Source organism: Chiloscyllium plagiosum, unplaced genomic scaffold (genome assembly GCF_037043375.1).
Source record: "Chiloscyllium plagiosum isolate Xiang-an unplaced genomic scaffold, Cpla_swu_hap1 HiC_scaffold_2, whole genome shotgun sequence".
Classification (NCBI taxonomy): Eukaryota; Metazoa; Chordata; class Chondrichthyes; order Orectolobiformes; family Hemiscylliidae; genus Chiloscyllium; species Chiloscyllium plagiosum.
This window is the reverse complement of record NW_028270140.1, coordinates 89,272,056-89,292,888: the sequence shown is the minus strand read 5'-3', so window position 1 is coordinate 89,292,888 and position 20,833 is coordinate 89,272,056. Positions and strand designations below refer to the sequence as shown.

Genomic DNA, 20,833 nt, shown 5'->3' with positions numbered 1-20,833 from the left:
TCCGTCTTCCGCAAAGACCGTTCCCTCCGTGACTACCTGGTCAGGTCCACGCCCCCCTACGACCCACCCTCCCATCCTGGCACTTTCCCCTGCCACTGCAGGAACTGTAAAACCTGTGCCCACACCTCCTCCCTCACCTCTATCCAAGGCCTTCCACATCCATCAAAGTTTTACCTGCACATCCACTAATATCATTTATTGTATCCATTGCTCCCGATGTGGTCTCCTCTACATTGGGGAGACTGGGCGCCTCCTAGCAGAGCGCTTTAGGGAACATCTCCGAGACATCCGCACCAATCAACCAAACCACCCCGTGGCCCAACATTTCAACTCCCCCTCCCACTCTGCCGAGGACATGGAGGTCCTGGGCCTCCTTCACCGTCGCTCCCTCACCACCAGACGCCTGGAGGAAGAACTCCTCATCTTCCGCCTCGGAAAACTTCAACCCCAGGGCATCAATGTGGACTTCAACAGCTTCCTCAGTTCCCCTTCCCCCACCTCATCCTAGTTTCAAACTTCCAGCCCGCACTGTCCCCTTGACCTGTCCAGACTTGTCCGACCTGCCTAGCTCCTTTTCCACCTATCCACTCCACCCTCTCCTCCCTGACCTATCACCTTCATCTCCTCCCCCACTCACCTATTGTACTCTATGCTACTTTCTCCCCACCCCCACCCTCCTCTAGCTTATCTCTCCACCCTTCAGGCTCTCTGCCTTTATTCCTGATGAAGGGCTTTTGCCCGAAAGGTCGATTTTGCTGCTCGTCGGATGCTGCCTGAACTGCTGTGCTCTTCCAGTGCCAGTAATCCAGAATCTGGGTTCCAGCATCTGCAGTCATTGTTTTTACCTTAGGTTACCTCAGCCTAATGGCCATAATTGTTGCAATTTTGTGAGATGTTTAGTTTTATATTTCTTTATTAGTGCTTTTCTGCCCCCAGCCCATAAAAATCTTGTCAATTTTCTATCCCCTCTTGCAAAGAATACCTACGTTAATAATTTCAGTGCTTCAAAATGGATACACAAAGTCTTCCCTTATCAGAGCGACTATTTTTGTCCACTATTCCAAATTTTCCATGAATGATTTAACATGTTTTTACACTTTATACGTTTGTTATGGTGGAAAGATTACTGACCCAGCTTCTAGTTAATATTCAAGGGCATCGTATAATTAGAAACATGAGAAGTAGATGACAGATGGTAACACACCAGGTAGGCTTCAGACACTCGCAGACAACTGAGAACAGTCTAATCTGAGCAGACTCAATTCAACTGACTAGCATCTGATAGGTTTAGTCATTTAGTGAGCTACAGACACTTCATATGATGGGGTGGGGGGGCGAGATTTCCTTGAGTCTCTGTGTATTAATCTGATAGAAAATTCCTGCAAAAACATAAATGTACTCTTCTAAAATGCCTTTACAAATCTAGAGTAAATTGATAGAAATATTCTGGATTGTATCAGGAGTATTGTTCAAGAATTATGGCGTAATGAAGATATTCAAAATAAAACTGTTGAAAGGGCCTCTTCAACGATTGTATTTCCGTTTTCACGATGAGCTTTTTTTTATTTTGAGTTTTTGAAAAGTGCCAGTTTGGATTGAAAACATTAACTTTATTTCTCTCTCCACAGATGCTGAGTTTCTCCAGCATTTCCTGGTTTTAGTTCAGACCTCCACTATCCACAGTATTTTGCTTTTATCTGAGCAGTTTTGATTGGTGATGGCTTTATTGTGCTCCATCTTGGCAGTGGTGCAACCTGGGATTCTAAAACATGATTCGGTCAAAAACAGGGCAACTCACAACAGTTGGGTTTACATTTTTACTTTGAAAACATTAAATAAGCCAAATGCAGTTGGTCACATCTGCATATCTTAACAAAATAATTAACACATCTCAACAGTCTTATTTCTTTGAAAAGGTGCATTTCCAACTAATTTTAAACAATCCAGTTTGTATGAAAACAAAGTGAAGCCAAGGTGAAGGAGGATAAAAGGAAGATATTTGACAGCCACAACCATCCACTACCACTTTCTATTGTCTATTCAGTGGCTGTGTATTGCACAAACTCTACCGAGAACCAAGTGGAACCAGTTATAGAGGCTCTTCAAGCAATGCATGCCTTAAAGTGCTATAAACAGGGAAGCAAACATTTTTTTTTACTGTTTTTAAATCTATGGAGAAAAATGCCTCCCATCAATCAAGAATCGAGAAAGAAACCAGGTTTTGTAGATTCTTTCAGTGTAATTAATTCATCCAGATGTACTGCCCCACCTCCCATTAGCCCAAAGGCAGGATACATTGTTCCAGAACATTCCACCCTTCTTTCATACAAACACTGCATAGTATCAGCATTGTAGAAATTCACTTTCCCTTTGTCGTAGTCCAGGCAAATGCCAATCCGGCTGGGAGTGGATACAGAGCGCTTGCAAGATTCTGTGGATGAACTGGCAGAACCTTTCGGGATGAAAAGTCTCTTCATCCCTATGGTAACAAAAGTGAAAGGTTGGGACTGTTCCAAAGCAATATCTTCACTCCCGCTGTCGTGGCCACTGTCTTGATCATACCTGTGAAAAACAAGCAGTTAAGTCAGAGAAGAGAGACAAAATAAACACAGATGATGTCTATCCATTACTGGCATATGCAGCTGTGCTTTCGAACAAAACAAGGTAGTTTTCAGTTGGAGAAAAGGAGGTTGACTAGAGACAAAATAAGCTCTCACAAATCTAAGACTCATTTCTCAGCATTTGCTCCAGACGGGGTTTTGTGAGATTAATTGAAAGGCTTTGTATATATTTACAAACTACAATACTTTCTTTTATCAATTGCGTATTCATGTTCACCACATGCTAGAAGAATCAAAGAGAATGACAGACTACAGTTTCAAGCTAATAGTTCATCTCTATTATGTGTTGTACCACACCCACAATTATGTTGTATCTATTCTATTCTGTCCACTTTCTTTAGATAGATTAAATTACCTACAGTGTGGAAACAGGAGCCCTTCAGCCCAACCAGACAACACTGACCCTCTGAAGAGTAACCCACCCAGACCCATTTCCCTCTGAATGATGCATCTAACACTATGGGCAATTTAGCATGGCCAATTCACCTGACCTGCATATCTTTGTAACTGTGGGAGAAACCGGAGGAAACCCATGCAGACACGGGGAGAACGTGCAAATTCCACACAGATTGGAATCCACCCAAGGCTGGAATCAAACCTGGGACCCTGGTGCTGTGAGGCAGCAGTGCTAACCACTGAGCTACCATGCCATTCCTATTGTATGAGAAGTGTGAAGTCTCAATTAGGCCTGACTGGGGCAGTAACAAATGTCCCCCTTAAAACTAATAACGGAATGTTAAAAAAAACAGCAGCCCTGTAGTTATCGTAGCCAGATGTTTTTATTTAACATGTTTAGCAGTGTCCTTATTGGGCTATTAACAGTTTAGGAAGCTGAAGAGTATCTCACACAGATTGTAAATTCAGGTATGCGCAGAGTATGTTCCTCAATTTGCTAATAGCAAGGACAGAATTTAGAATACTTCATCTTCCAGTTCTTGACTGTATAACCAGCAGCCAGCTGAGAAACTTCACGTGCAACATCAGCAGTCTGTAAGACCATAACATATAGTAGCAGAATTAGGCCATTTGACCCAACCAGGCTCCTCCACCATTCTATCATGACTGGTATGTTTCTCAATCCAATTCTCCTACTTTCTTCCCATAACCTTTGATCCCCTTACCAATCAAGAACTTACTTATCTCTGTCCTAAATGTGCTCAATGACTTGGCCTCCCCAACCTCTGTGGTAATGTGTTCTACAGATTCACCACTCTCTGGCTAAAGAAATTCGTCCTCATCTCAGTTCTAAAGGGAGATCCCTTCACTCTGAGACTGTGCCATCAGGTCCTAGTCTCTCTTACCTGTTCACTCTATCCAAGCCTCTCAATATTCGATAAGTTTCAAACAGATCCCCTCTTCATCCTTCTAAATCCCATCAACTACAAACCCAAAGTCCTCAACCATTACTCACTTGACAAGCTCTTAATCCCTAGGATCATTCTTGTAAACCTCCTCTGGATCCCCTCCAAGGCCAGCATATCCTTCTTTAGATACAAGGCCCAAATCTGCTCAGTTTCTAGCCTTCTTGAAATCAATGTCATCATTGCATTTGCCTTCCTGCCAACTGAACCTGCATGTTAACCTTAGGAGAATCCTGAACCAGGTCTCTAAAGTCTCTTGTATTTCAGATTTCTGAAGTATTTCCCCATTTAGAAAATAATCTATTCCTCTGTTCTTCCTAACAAAGTGCATAACCTCACACTTCCCCACATTGTCTGCCATCTGCCATTTCTTTGCCCACCTGCCTAGCATGTCCAAGTCCTTCTGCAGCCTCCCGGTTTCCTCAACGCTATCTGTCCCACCAACGTTTTGTATCATCTTCAACCCTAGCAACAATACCCTCAGTTCCTTGTTCAGATCGTTAATGTATAACGTGAATAGTTGGGGTACCAATACTGACCCCTGTGGAATTGCACTAGTCACTGACTGCCATCCTAAAAAAGACCCCTTTATCCTCACTCTCTACTCTCTGCCAGTCAGCCAATCCATTATCCACACCAGTATCTTGCCCCTAACACCACAAGCTCTTATGTTATTTAACAGCCTCTTGTGTGGCATCTTGTCAATGGCCTTTCAGAAATCCAAATAATCAGATCCACTGCCTCTCCTTTGTCTAACTTGCTTGTTACTGCCTCATAGAGTTCTATGAGGTTGGTCAGGTCCTGTATAATGCTGTAGAATGTACACAGGAACCTTGATTATCCGAAGGACATGGGCAGGAAGTATTTTGTTCAGTTAATCAAATTCCAGATAATCAAATGTTGGATAATATAGTGTAGCTCAGCATCGGGACCTTGCGATCTTGCTGGATAATCTGATATTCGGATAATCGAATGCCAGATAATCGAGGTTCCTGTGTCAACTGTATTATGCAATTTTCAGGTGGGCTTTCATACACCTAACATTAAACCTACTTTCCTCACATTTTTAGATCAAGCTTTTGATTGTATCTGTCTTTATCAGCTTTATACTTAATTGGTCATATCTAGACTAGAATTGCTGAGGCTAAGTGACTTTACATTTATGCTCCATTTGCATGGCAATTCTAAATAATAACAGCCATTTAATTCAGTAAGTAATGTGGGTGATTATAATTGTCAAATTCATTAAGCAGTGGTCTGGACCATATGTTATTGATGTGTTTGACTAAGTTATTGACAGCTTTTGGCAAAATTCGAAGAAAGGTGGATAAAGAGGAATTAGTAGAAAAGGTACCGAGATTTTCACAAGGTGTTGATAAGGTGCCTTGACAAGGATTTCTATATAAAATGAGAGCTTGTAATGTTAAGTTAACAAGACATAGAGAATGGGGATAAATGGGTTTTTTCAGGCTGCAAACTGTAACTAGTTGATGTTATAGGAATCAATATTTATGCATCTATATCAATGACTTGGATAAAGAGTCTGACTAAATGGTGGTTAGTTAGGATAGTAAGTTGGCAAGGAAGATATAGTGTCTATAAATGGGATAAATTCAGTGAGTGGGCAAACGTTTGGTAGATGAATATAATGCAGAAAAATGTGGACTTGCCAACTTTTATTAGAAGATATAAAATCATTATACTATTTAACAGAGATATATTGCAGAACTCAATGGTACAGAGGGACCTAGGTGTCTTGATACACAAATCATAAAAGGTTAGTGTGCAGGTATAGCTAGCGATTAGCAAGGAAAATACAATCTCGTCGTTTATTACAAGGACAATGGAATACAAAAGTAGGGAAGTGTTACTGCAGCTATACAGGTGATGGTGGGATCACATTTGGAACATTGTATAGAATTTTGGTCTCTTAGCTTGAAAAAGGACAAATTTCTATTAACAACAGTTCTGAAAATGTTCACTTGATTCATTTCTGGGGTGAAGGAATTATGTTATGTCGAAAGGGTAATCAGAATGGCCCCAAACCATTGGAATTGAGAAGAAACAGAAGTGATCATAATGAAACATGTAAGATCCCAATGGAACTTGACAGTAGGGGAGTCTAGCACTAGGGAACACAGTTTAAAACCAGCAAGTGTCTCTTTTAAGACAGAGAAGAAGATTTTTTTTCTCTGTCAAAGGATTGTTAGTTTGTCAGTCTCTCTTCTCCAGAAAATAGTGGAGGCTGGGTCATTGAACTTGAAGTTATATTTGGAAGATTTTAAAACATTTTTAACCAACAAGGGAATCAAGTGTTGAGGGAGTAGACAGAAAAGCCAATTTGAGACCATAATCAGATTTGCCATGATCTTAATGAGTATTGGAGCAGTTCGAAGAGCCAAAGGCCTACTCCACTGTCATCGGAGGGGGTCCAGAGGAGGTTTCCAAGAATGATGTCAGGGATGAAGGGCTTGTCTTATGAGGATCGGTTGAGGATTCTGAATCTGTACTCAATTGGCGAGGGGGGGAAGTGTGGTGGTTCTTATTGAAACCAACAGTATACTGAGAGGCTGGATGGAGTGGATGTGGAGAAGATGTTTCCGCTAGTCGGAGAGACTCGGACCTTTTGAACTGAGATGATGAGGAATTTCTTCAACCAGAGTGCGGTGAATCAGTAGAACTCTTCGCCACAGATCGCTATGGAGGCCAAGTATTGGTTGTATTTAAGATACAGCTCAGTAGTTTCTTAATTAGCAGGGAGATCAAGGGTTATGGGGAGATGGCAGGAGAATTGGATTGAGGAACATATCAACATGATTGATTGGTGGAGCACACTCGATAGACTGAATGACCTAATTCTGCTCCCACATCCTCTGGTCTTATGGTCCACCTCTAAGTCCTATATTCTGATGTGAACTTAAAGACATTTAAGGAACCTGCCAGACATCCCAAAACCTGCCGCTAAGATTGATACACATTTGGACAGTACTCTCACTAACCACTCTTTAAGACCCTCACTTTCTTACCGTGACTTTCCTTATTTTCTTACATTTTGTCTTTATGTATGAGAACATTACATCACATGTCAGACTACTATGGTGCACAATGGCATCCAGAAATTCTTATCAAAAAACTCACTTAGTAACCTTTCCTGCACCATTGCATTAGAACACAACAAAAATCAGCAGATGTCTCTTTTAAGACAGAGAAGAAGATTTTTTTTCTGTCAAAGGACTGTTAGTTTGTCAGTCTCTCTTCTCCAGAAAACAGTGGAGGCTGGGTCATTGAACTTGAAGTTATATTTGGAAGATTTTAAAACATTTTTAACCAACAAGGGAATCAAGTGTTGATGGAGTAGAATGGAGGTTTTGGGATGTCTGGCAGGTTCCTTAAATGCCTTCACCAAAAATGGTGAACTAGGATTCTATTAAAGAATTTATTATTGACGATTAAGCAGTCCTGCAGTTGATCAATTTTGTAATCATGCTAAATAAAGAGGATATACCTCAGCATCATTCACACAATTGACTGGCAACAGTTTCAAATAGTCCAACATCCGCTACTGGTTCGAGATGGTTTCATTTTTCTCTTCATGTATTATTCAGGAAAAGTTTTCCAAAACTTTATTCAAAAATTGCAATAGAAAGTGGATAATCAACTTGACCTTCACTCTATGGCCACAAATTCATTGCCAGAAAATGTTTGCAGCCAATGTTTACAGCTTGTAAATTGATGTACAGTTAGTGCCATGCAGCTACACTGAATAGGTAACGAGGGACAAACCTGGGACTGTTGATATCTGGTGGACTGTGAAACCACTCTTGAAGCTTTGTGTCGGACACCACACCTACTTTAACCAAGTATGAGCAGAGCTCCACGCGGAAAGCCCAGTAGTATTTTCCTTTTGTTACTCCTGTGTCTCCGGTGATGAAGTTGAGAGACATATAACTTCCAACCACAATCCGTTCTGCACTGAGCAACATGGGGAGCCCAGCGACACTCTCCACAGAGTCTCTCTGTTTGTTTAAGATCAGGTGATCACTGTTGTAGCCACACTTCTCATCAAACAAAAACCTTAAAACTATATTTAAAAAGAAAGAAAAATGTTTTCAATCATGAGTTCACTATTTCCATTACTAAGTAAAATAAAACTGACAGTTTGTGTTTGTTTCCTGGCTCTCATTCCCAGAATATATTGTGTTTACTTACTCATGGGACATGGACATCACTGGCTGGGCCAGCATTTATTGACCATTTACTCTGCCTAAAACACATCATTACTTCTGTTCTCAAGAAGCAATGATGCTTCTCTAGCAATACTGTTATAAATCATCTGTGTGGGGGTTGCTTTCGGTGTGATATAAATGATACTGGCTGCAGTGGTTCATGGAGACATTCCTCTTCATCTCGCCCCACACTCGCAGTCTGGTGCCCCCAGCTATATGTAACCAGTTCTCTCTTTCTAATGGAGAGGACTACCTGTGGTGTTTGTGCACTATGACTAGTTTCTAAGTGTTAGAACAATGCATTTCGATTCATTGCGATGAAAGTCAGGAGTGTGATGGAATACTCCACACTTGCCTGGATGAGTGCAGCTCGCATAACACTAAAGAGGCTTCACACAATCCAGGACAAAGCAGCGCCCCTGATTGGCACCCGATCCACCACTCAATCATTGTGCCCCTTCACTGCTGATATACAGTGGCCACATTTGCATGCTGCCCTGCAGTAACTCACTAAGGCTCTTTTGACTGCACTTTCCAACCTAAACCTCACCTCAGAGGACAAAGGGCTCCTCTGGGCCAATCAGCAGTACTTTGCAAGGGTTTCTCTTCGTTTCAAAGTTGTTCTCCCTTTCCTCCATGATTCCTGGGGCAGCTTACCAGAGTTAAACTGCAGGCTGTAAATCAGAGGCTACAGAATAAATATAACATCTACATTATCCAGCGACCTTCCAAAGGTAGATGCCCTGCCTCTATCAAGCCTGAAGTGAGCTATTTGGAAATGGGATTTTGTTGGGTCTCAAAGTTTTAAAATCTTGTCATCCTGATGCAAATTGGACCCATCTGATTTTATGCACTACGTTTTCTGCAAAATCAATTGTTTGATATGAGCTAGGCATGTGATTACTTTCCTCATCTACTTTAAAGGCTGTACTTCTGAATAAAAAATCCTCAAAATATTTCATCTTTCAGCACTCTGTCAGAGACAAGGAAATATTGTCAAAACCAATCATATCTCATGCAAAATTATCATCTACGTGCAAATGACAAAACAGCATTAATACAGGGTAGACCACTCCAGACTTCTGCTTGACAGTCATATAACTAATTTCCAGTCATGGAAGTGTCACATTACAAAAAGCTGATCTTATCTTTATCGTGCAACTGTCAATGTTATATTTTGTCAAAGAGTTGTTTTCCAGAGAAAGGTAAATCATATAAAACATTCAGCACGGACATTTGGAAACCGTGATGGAAGATTTAAGACTGGAACTGAATGATCTAATTACCATCTATAAGAAAATTAAAATTAATCACCAAAAATATTAAGAGCACCAATTTCAGCATCAAATTCTTCAATCATGAACAATTCTACATCAGGAGCTGAGCCCTATTAAATTGGTTTTATACTATCTCCGTACTACATGACACATAATTACATGCATAACAGTAATAAGCCTTTCTTTTATAATATCACGGGTCTGCCCACACACATTGTTCAAAGGCAGTTTACATCTCCAATGTTTGAAAAGATGTTTTTGCTGGCTTGGTGTTGTTGGGTACTTCAAAGCTTGATCTATTTGAAGCAAATTTATCTTCACTTGAGAGTACTAAGCAAAACTGCCTTGGGCATACAGGAGAACCAGAAAATCTTTGTGTCAACGGTTTTTGACATAATCTCTTCTGTAATACACATGATGCTACATTTCAATTTGATTTATGTTGCTGCATTGTATTTTTGAATAAAACTGAGAAATGGTTTACTGAGCACTTGGTCATGACAATATGAAACCTTTTAAAGTCTACAAAATACTTTATTGCTGTCAGGAGAACATTACAAAATTAAGTGCAATAATTCATATTGGTCATTCTGGTGAGAAAAGTTTAAATGTTTGAATAAGACAACTCTAAAAGCTTTGGTGTAAAGGCATGTTGTACAACTCAATGTACAATGTAACTTCTGCTGTAATTAATAACATTTCATATCTATTTACATACTGGGAAAGTCTAAATTAAAGTACTCAACCATTGTACAAAAGTAAGTCCACCCATGACTGCACCTAAACAAAAGTGAATCCTGCTTTTATAGCACAAAGAAACACAGAAATAATAAAATGCAAACAACTGAATGTAGGTAGACATGGCAACCTATTTTACCCACATCAAGCTCCCATAGACGTAATGGTATTTACCAAGTTCAGTAAGTATAAATGAGAATATCACATATGAGATAAATTAAAATAAACAAGAATGTTAGGAAGAGCAAGCTGTATATAACAGTAAAAAATGTTAAAAATGTCATTGTTTAGAAAGTGCAAAACAACCAACCTAGATGGCAATAGTTTAACATTATATAATAGTTATGGCAATAGTTTAACATTATATAATAGTTATGTGATGAATGCAGAATCTATTAACATCATACTGTGGAACCAACATGACCTAATTCAGTTGTGATGCTCCAAATACAGTCTGGTCTATTATTCTGCTTTAATTTGTACAAGTAAACAAAATGCTTGAGAACTAAATGGATATTTCAACCTTCAGTGGCTTTGATGTAGACTTGGATTCTTTTTTGTTTAATGTGCTTCTTACTTTGTCTTATAGCATGCTCATAGGGCAATATAAATTACTAACTATAGATATTTCTGAATATTGCTGAACAGAGGGATATGTTACTGAAGTTTTTCATCTCATACCCATCAGGACAAATGCCAAAAATGCTAAATTTCAAATGATTACTTCAAATTATATTACATGAGAAAAGGATGCTAATTAGTCAGCAAGTCATTTCAGATTGACTGAGGCATTGCCATCAAGAAAACAGCATGAAACTAGAAACTTACTCTGATTCTCCAAGTTAATTCAAGAAAGGGATAAGTCTTGAACACATTCCTTTTGCTTAGAGAATGGACCCCTGCATTTGAATGTGTTTACTTCGACCAAGTGTAAACCAACCATGTAATCAGTTTGACTGATTATCTTGAACTGGTTGTGAATGTGGCTATTTAGCACACTCAGGATTCTCAGCAAGTGCTGTTCACACATGCCTGACTTTCAGATCTGAAAAGTGTTCAGGGACCTAAATTTACCCACAATTAATCAGGGGTAAATATAGAGTAATGAGTAATGGTTTTGGGTGGGAGACTCTTCAGGGGGTCGGTGTGGACTAGTTGGGCTGAAGGGCCTGTCTCCACACTGTAGGGATCCTAAATTCTGAAAAAATTCTAAATTCTAAAAGACATAGTTTCTCAAAGTTTGATCAACATGTTAGCAAACCATTTCACACTCTAAATAGACAGTGGTAATTCCAAAAACATTTTCTTCGAACACGATACTGCTATCATTCTAAAGGGATATTATGCTTTTTAAGCCGTCTCTGAACATGTGATCATCATTCAACGTTACTGATTATGACTGAACTCACTTATTCACGGTCAAAAGTCTGGGCTGACCTTTATGAACCATACTGGAAAAAAAATGAATAATGCAATCAATATTGCTTTTAGATTTTGAATAATGAGAGTATGTTTCATACATTTAGTGAATCTCAATATAGCAGAACAAATGCTAAATGTTCTTATGATTAATTACAAAATAGTTCTTAAACTCCCAAAAATCTGTGGTTCGGACATGTGGGGCAACTTTCCACATGGCAGCGGGTTGTATGCAGGCCCTGGATGAAGTCTCTTATCTGGTTAACATCCTTGGGGTTGTTACTGCTCCTTGGATGCTGCCTGAACTGCTGTGTTCTTCCAGCACCACTAATCCAGAATCTGGTTTCCAGCATCTGCAGTCATTGTTTTTAAGATTTTACTGCTCCTCAGATGCTGCCTGAACTGCTGTGTTCTTCCAGCACCATTAATCCAGAATCCTTGGGGTTGTACCTACTCCTTGGCATATGTAACTTCCTTTGGTCCTGATTATAAAGACAGAGAATAGGAGTTTGCCTCCATGTTTCTTTCTTTCTTCCACTATTAACCCCTTCGTTTCTGAGGATGCCCCACCTATATCATTTTCGGACTGCTCCACTCAGACAGCAAGAACAAATAAAATTGCCTTGACTGGTTGTCTGGACAGAAAGTTTGTTTGAATGTATATTGTTTTCCAGCCCCTTGACCAGCTGGCATTGTGAAACAATGGGAACTCCAGGTCTTGAATATTGTACAATGTGCGAACTGCCTTCCAGTGGGCTCTATCATCTCCTTGATTATATCAAACTTGTTGATGTCAGTATCTCCCTGGCCAATTTGGAGCAAGGGATTAGATGATCAATGTCTCTTTTGGCTGGGATTGGTTTAGTTTATTGTTTGAAAAAGATTTGTCCTTTCTGGTCTTGGGACCAACAACCAGTGTTGGGGTTGTTTTCCTCAAAAATGAGATATTCTCAAGAAAATCCTTGGATTAAAATTATGACCCTTCAGATTATCAAACAACTGAGCAATGTTGTGTATGAATTTCAATGCCAGATTAACCAGTTTAAGATAATCAGTGAAGCTCATAACATGCCCCATCCATGCTTTTCAAAGGGACATGCATACACTAGGCCCCATTCTCTGCAAGTAAAAGGAATATGTTCAAACTTTACACCTGTTTTGACATACCCAGAAGCTGGGGGAGATTACAGTTCTTCATTGCTTTCTCGATCACAAAACTCTAGTCAATCAGAATAACTTGATAAACAATCAACAATCATTTTCTCCTGTGATATAAATTGTTCTGATCATTTAGAACATAGAAGATTACAGCTCAGTACAGGCCCTTCGGTCCTCAATGTTGCGCCGACCTGTGAAACCAATCTGAAGCTCATCTAACCTACAATTTCATTTTCGTCCATATGACTATCCAATGACCACTTAAATGCCCTTAAAGTTGGCGAGTCTACTACTGTTGCAGGCAGTGTGTTCCACCCCCCTACTGCTCTCTGAGTAAAGAAACTACCTCTGAAATCTGTCCTATATCTATTACTCCTCAAGTAAAGCTATGCCTCCTTGTGCTAGCCATCACCATTTGCCCTGACAAGTGCAAGATGAAAAGCTACAGCAGCATATCTCAGTTTTTAGCAAACTGTACTATTGAGTGATTATTGATTTTTCATCACTTCATTTGTAAATATATGCTACTGGATACACCACTACTATCCTATACACCATAAACCCTCATTATCACCAACCCTAATAGTACCATTATTGGTCTGTAAACAGTCCCTTTTGTTCAATGTACTACATTGAAACTAAAACAGGAGTCCACTAGGCACTGCCAACATTAATGTTATATTTTATACTGCAAGTGGAAACTGAAAACAAGGTCTGCACCAGTTTAAACCAAATGCACATCCAAGTACTTTAGTGTAAATGAGGGTGTAGGTTACCTCTCATTTAAATTGATTGATCTTTCAGAATCCATACTATATTTCTGATACAATGACTCACAACAGGACACTGAACTGCATCAGGGAGTAGTGATAATGTCATTGGACTCGCAATCCAGAAGCTCAGGTCCATGCTCTGGAGACATGGATTTGAATGTCAACTTGTTTGTCAATTTTCTAAATTTGAGTTCAATAAAAATTTGGAATGAGAAACTAGCCTAATGACCACAGTGTCGATTGCTGTAAAAACCCATCTGGTTCACTCATGTCCTTTAGGAAAGGAAATGTGACATCCTTATCTGCTCTGGTCAACATGAGACTCCAGAACCACAGCAATGTAACTGCCTCTTTACTGCCTTCTGAACAATTAGGGATGGGCAACAAATTTTGGCCCAATCAGTGACCCTAGCATTCCATGAATGAATAAAAAGAATGTAAAATTTACTCTGAGTGTGGAATATCATGCCCCCAGAGGCAATGGGCCTGAAAGCTGGAAGGCAACATAATTAGACTGGGTGGAGGCCAGAGTACCTGAGCCTTGTTCTCTTCACAACTCCATCAAAATTAAGTTCTGGTAGAAAGACCCACGTTCAACTTCCCTGCCTGGCCACCAATTATTTAGTTTATTAATGATCACATAAGGAAACCTCCTTGCCACTATCTGGATGAATCCAACTCCAACACCCAATGGGTTACAGAGCTTCAAGCACAGACTTGGTTCATTTTAGATGGGTTGAGGACTTTCAACTCAATCACCAGCCGAGCAACAAATTCCACACACCTAACAATCTCTCAGTTAAGAAAATTTGCTTCATTTCCTCAATAATGCTTCTACCAATCACCTTACAACTGCTTCCCCTAGTACTTAACCTCTCTGAGAGGGAAAACAGGTCTTCTTTGTCCATTCTAAACAAGCCCTTCATTATTTCTACACCTCAATTAATTAACCCTCAGCTTCCTATTCTGTAAGAAAAGCAACCCGAGCTGAGCTTGCAATTTTCTGTCCTGGAAATATACTTGCAATTCTCCCCTGTACTCTATCTGAAGAAATTATTTTCCTGCTACAACGTGTAAACCAGTACTGTTAACAAAACTCCAGTTGTGTCCTGAACAATGTCTTATATAGTTACAGCATTACTTCCCTGCTAATATAATCAGCACCACACCCAATGAAGGAAAACATCCCAGATGCCTTCTTCACATCCTGCCACCTTCAGGGACCAGTGAGCATGCACTCCAAGAGTTCTCACCTCCTCTAATACTCTCAATGCCCTCCCATTTATTCTGCATTCCCTTGCTTAGTTTGCTCTTTACAAGCACAAAACTTCATATTTCTCCAGATTGAGTTCAATTTAACACTTTTCTGCCCAATGAACAAAACCATTGATACCTTACTGCAGTCAACAGCTGTCCTCTTCATGACCAGCTCCCATCCAATTTTTTGTGTCATCTGGAAGTTTCCCAATTATGCATTACACATTTAAGCTTTTAAATAGAATACATACCACAAAGAGCAAGCGACTAAAACTGATCCCTGTGGGCCATCATTGGAAACAGTTTCCATTCATATAAATATCCAATGACCATTACCTCTTATGTCCTGTCATTGACCCAATTTAAAATCCAATTCCACTTTCGCCCAAATCCCATGGGTTTTAATTTTTCTTAGCAGTCTGCCACGAGGGACCTTGTCAGTTGGTTTATTAAAATTCATATAGCCAACATCCACTACACTAACCTCCCTGTTACTTCAAATCCCTACAGTGTGGAAACAGACCCTTCAGACCAACAAATCCACACCAACCCTCCGAAGATTAACCCAAGCAGACCCATTCTCCCTATCTTATATTTACCCCTGACTAATGCACCTAGCCGACACATCCCTGAACACTATGGCCAATTTAGCACTACCAATTCACCTAACCTGCACATTTTTTGGACTGTGGGAGGAAACTCACGCAGACACGGGGAGAACGTGAAAACTCCACACAGTCACTGAGACTGAGACTGGAATCAAACCCATCAGACAGCAGTGCTAACCATTGAGCCATCATGCTGCTACTGACTAAACCCTTAACAAAATCATGCTGACTATCCCTGGTTAATCTATTAATCTCCAGGAAATAGTTAATCTATCTCTAAAATATGTAGTTCATGAAAGGCAGGCAGATTTCAAGATATAGATCAAAGTAAGTGAATTGAAGACAATTGGAGAATAGTCCCAAATTGTCGGTCTACCTATAGACCAGCTAGGCCAGCATCTAACGCCTATCCCTAATCACTCAAAGGAAAGCTATGAGTTAGCCACATAGCTGTGGGTTGGTGGAGCATATTGGGCAGACCAGATAAAGATAAAGATGGCTGATTTTTTTTGTATGACGAACATTAGCAAACCAGATGGGCTTTTATGACAATTGGCAATAATCACCATTAGCCTAACTTTCTATCCCAGATTTTTTTTATTTAATTCAAACTTCAAGACCTGCCATGGTGGAATTCAAAGCTGAAAATGTGTTGCTGGAAAAGCGCAGCAGGTCAGGCAGCATCCAGGGAACAGGAGAATCGACGTTTCGGGCATAAGCCCTTCTTCCTGAAGAAGGGCTTATGCCCGAAACGTCGATTCTCCTGTTCCCTGGATGCTGCCTGACCTGCTGCGCTTTTCCAGCAACACATTTTCAGCTCTGATCTCCAGCATCTGCAGACCTCACTTTCTCCTCATGGTGGAATTCAAACCAATGTCACCAGGATATTAGCCTGGTCCCCTGGATTACTATCGCAGTAACAATATCACCAGGCCATCACCTCCGATCAATGTCTTAAATTTCTTAAGAGTGTCTGATATGAAAAGTCGGTTGTCAAGATGGAATTCCAAAACATGAATCTCGTCAAGGACTCCAAGTGGTAAAATAATGTGCTCTAAGACAAATAGGCAATCATCAATTAAAGCTAGTGAAATTTGGGGATATACAAGAGGCCAAAATTAGAAGACAGATATATTGGACAGTTGTAGGGCTGAAGAAATTCACAGGAAGCAGTTATCAGGTGAAATAAGGTCATGAAGTTTTTTGAAACCAAGATGAGAATTTCAAAATCAAGACACTACAACACCAGGCCCCAGTGTAGGTCAGTGAACATGGAGATGATGGATGAATGTGATATGGTGTGAACCAGGACATAGCAGCAAAGCTTTGGAAAAAAATCAGGTTTATGAAGGTTGCAAGTTGGGAGACACTGAGGAAAACAATGAGTTTGTTAAACTCAGAAGTAATTTAGATTTTCAGCACTGAGACAGTGATAGGCTGAGACAGTCCATAGAAGACAGTAAAGCAACAGATTTGACTGCCATAGACTTCATTCATAATCAAGGTGATTCATCACTAACACAGGTTTCTTGGATAGACATGGACATGAACTGAGGCAATTAATTCAAACATGTGTGATTAAATCCATTCTACACTAACATCAGCAAACTTGTTCATGCATGTATGGATCTTTTTAAAAGGGTAACTTCAAAGGGTGCATTCTTAATGACCAATTGCAGAATATTGGAAGAAGGATTTAAGGGAGCATCTACCAATTATGTATTGCTAATCAAATTCTACAGGCTTGCATAAAAATAAAGACATTCTTTCTAATTTAATACATTGCTAAATGTGAATATTTATGAGAGCTAAGATGCCCAACAATCCTGGAATTAACGGAATTAATGACAACTGATCTTCAGTTAGTTTGAATAGTTAAGAAAAACTTATTTTTCAAATGGTGGCAAATCCTGTCCTGTCGAATAAACGAGTTGGCAGGGAGCCCAGCCCTCCTCTTGATGGTTGTTCTAGTTATACATTAAGGAGTAAAAATTACCTTTGGGAGTGTCTTCCACTTCTGTCTTGGGAGGAGGTTCCAGCCTAGTGAGTGCTTGGCTGCTCTCCAGCCCCAGCACTGAATTCCATTGCCATTGCTGAGACTACATCAATTCCATGGAATTCAGTGGGACCCCAGGAGAACAGTGCCATGTTGATGGGGAATGATGTGGGTGGGAAAATGTGTTGCAATGGTCAGGGCATGAGGATACACATGTAGATGCTCCAGTTGGGTAAAGGGCTCACAAGAGAGGCATTCCAGCCAAATACCCAGAAAGGTCCAGCACTGAGTGGAAAGTGACCACGTAAGAGGTTCAATTGAGGGAAAAATGGACCTCATTTACCACTCCACCTCCAAGTAAAATCCAGGGTGGTAGCAGGTAGCATGATAAACCAACCAAAGAATTTTACATCTCCATTTACAAATTCCCCAATGGAGTTGTGGGGAGGGGACACAAATGTCCAATCTTAGAAAATGCAGATGGTTAGAGTTGAACTCTTTAAGCCAGCCACTAAAGCATCAATTGCAATGTCTGATTTACAAGGACTTTACTTTTAGAATTTTGGAATTGTATTGAATCCAAAATCATTTTCTTCATTAAGTAAATCAGAAAATGAAAAACAATTCAATGCATACAGAATCAAAATACTTTTGTCTCAAATTCAATCACAATGGAAACATATTTAATGTGCATATGAAAATATAATGAAATGTCTTGGTATCAGGCAACAAAGGAGTTTTTACTTCAACAACACATCCATAAACTTCATGACAAGTTGTCCAGAATTAGAACATAAAATGAAGCTCTGCGATTTTCTGCCCAAGGGTTGGTCCTAACTCATATTTTATATGTGAAACCCTTGTGTCACATTCGGGGCAGCAGTGTTGATGAACTTTCTGTACAGATTTTCTCTTCAATCTGCAAGTGAAGTTTGGGTGACACGGTGGCTCAGTCGTTAGCACAGCCGCCTCACAGCAGTAGGGGCACGGGTTCAATTCCAGGCTCGGGCGACTGTCTGTATGGAGTTTGCATGTTCTCCCCGTGTCTGCGTGGATTTCTTCCAAGTGCTTTGGTTTCCTCCCACAGTCCAAAGATGAGCAATTTAGGTGGATTGGCCATGCTAAATTGTCCTGTAGTGTCTAGGGATATATAGGCTAGGTGGGTTAGCCATGGGAAATGCAGTGGTGGATTAGGGTGGGCCTGGTGGGAGGGTTTAGGAGGATTGGTACAGATGCAATGGGTCAAATGGACTCTCTCTGCAATGTAGGATTCTAAGTGAAAGTTACCATAGTCCCAGAGGACCATAAATGGTTCCTTCATTGCAGAAAGTTGACTGGTGATCAGTTTAAACTCAGGTTCACCATGCTTCACATGAGGGACAGAATTGGGAAGGTAGGGTCTCAAATGGTTTCAATTTGGGATCGATTAGAGGCAGAGAAAGTGTGTGGGGGAGGGGGGGGAGGGATCCAATTGAGTGCCCTCTGAAAACCATCCCCGATCCCTTTGCTTTTAACATCTGTGAGCCCCTTCTCCCATGACACTGTTCCCCACGGAAAAGAGAGACCTACCTCCTTGTAGTTGATACTGGAGGAATAGGCCCAGACTTTAGGAACCAGCCTCTGATTGTCCACCATTTAAACTCATCAGCTGATTGGCATACAATTGTTCAAGTTACCTTGGCAATACAGGTGGTGGGTCATTTGGCATATTGCACACCTGCCTCCACAATTAATTTCAAACAATGGAAAATCACCCAGTATCTTTCCACAAACTGGGCTGCATGAAAGGCTGCTCTATAATCAGGAGGAAGGGGAAACCCACATGTGTCCATATTGGGTGCTAACCCCATTCAATCGCTCCAGTTCTGAGTGGAGTGAAGCCCAAACCCAATCCCTCTGACTCATAGCCAGCAGCAGCACCACAGGACCAGTGCGCAAACAATCCAGGCACAAGCAAACTCAGGGATATCAACCAGTATTTTGGAGCATCGTCTAGTAACTATTTACCAGACTGCCTGGTTTGAGGCTTAAATTCTTCACCTTCTGACTCAAGAAGCGATCTCTAAGTTAAAGATTCACCCCTGTGGTATAGATGTGTTTCTATTTCAGTGGGCAAAGCAACTGATGGAAGATGGATAGCTGAGGTTCGGTTTGCTCATTCTGCTTCCAAAACCTGATACAAAATCTTCAAAAACATTACTTCAAAGCTGTTTATAAGTACACACAAATTCTAGGTAATTTCTTGTGAATATTTTAACTGGCTCTCTTTTGGTATAAAGAGAAAAAGTATAATTCTCTCAATTAGATTAGCTAACTCATAATTAAAAGAGCATCAGTGTGACTAAAAACAAACCCTCAGGTAAAACGCAAAGTACAAAGTTTCTGGTTCCACTGTAGGAAAATTCTAAACTACTCAGGATTGTTCATCACTCAATTATGCTCCTCGGGCAGATCACCCAGTTTTAGTAATGATTAATTACTATTTGAAAGAATTAACTTCATTTACGACACAGTATAACTCTTGTTCTTCCAAAGAGAATACCTGGAGCAGGCGGCGTATGGAAAAGGACCTCCTTGCTGTAATCACTGTAGATGGAATTCTTGCACCCCTTCACTCTGAAGATGTAGCTCATATTGGTGTCAAGATTTGAGATGACTTTACTTGTGCTGCACACGTCTTCAGTGGACTCCCAGGCACAGTCTCCATCTTGGTCAAGCCTCCTATACTCAAGCTTGTAGTGGTCAACAGGAAGAGCACCATTGGGCTGCTGCCAGCAGATGATTCCGTCATCATACAGTCGGCTTTGTGTCAGGTCGATAACTGGTGCATCTGGAACTGGAACATCAGTCAACTCTCAGTATTGCACAGACTGACAAATATAGACAGAGTCAATAAATCCATTATTAAGCTTCCATTCTTAATAATGACTTCCAATTAGGAGCTTCATGAAACAAGGAGCAATGTAGTTCCATGTTTTGACTGAAGATGATTAAAGGTTCTTAAACCATTTCTTAAGCAACTCACATAATTGCTTATGCTAATGTTACATTCAAAAAATAATTTCTAAAGCAGAAAGATCCAAAATACATAATTAAATGTATGGTTTAGCAAGACATTCAATGAAAGACACGTATTGTGTGGAAATACAGATCAGTCTGAACTACTGGTCGACATGATCCATATGGGCTTCAGTAAAGCATTTGATAGGGTTCCTCGTGGTAGACTGGTTAGCAAAGTTAGATCATATGGAATACAGAGAGTGGATTAGTGGTGCTGGAAGAGCACAGCAGTTCAGGCAGCATCAGAGGAGCAGTAAAATCGACATTTTGGGCAAAAGCCCTTCATCAGGAATACAGGCAGAGAGCCTGAAGGGTGGAGAGATAATTGAAAGGGAATAC

General features: G+C 40.3%; 1 protein-coding gene across 13 annotated transcripts in view; it reads right to left on the bottom strand.

Annotated features, from left to right (window-relative positions):
* Window positions 1-1,803: 1,803 nt before the first annotated feature.
* Window positions 1,804-20,833, bottom strand: part of trim36 (tripartite motif containing 36) — a 161,152-nt gene continuing 142,122 nt past the window's right edge. For 12 of the 13 annotated variants that reach the window (XM_043711000.2, XM_043710899.2, XM_087998524.1 and 9 more), the window contains 3 exons: window positions 19,977-20,270; window positions 7,766-8,063; window positions 1,804-2,562 (listed from right to left, as the gene is read on the bottom strand). In XM_043711000.2, the coding sequence (XP_043566935.1) occupies window positions 2,196-2,562; window positions 7,766-8,063; window positions 19,977-20,270 (959 nt within the window). In that variant the 3' untranslated portion in view covers window positions 1,804-2,195. The remainder of the gene's footprint in view (window positions 2,563-7,765; window positions 8,064-19,976; window positions 20,271-20,833) is intronic. The other variant, XM_087998551.1, reaches the window with a different exon arrangement.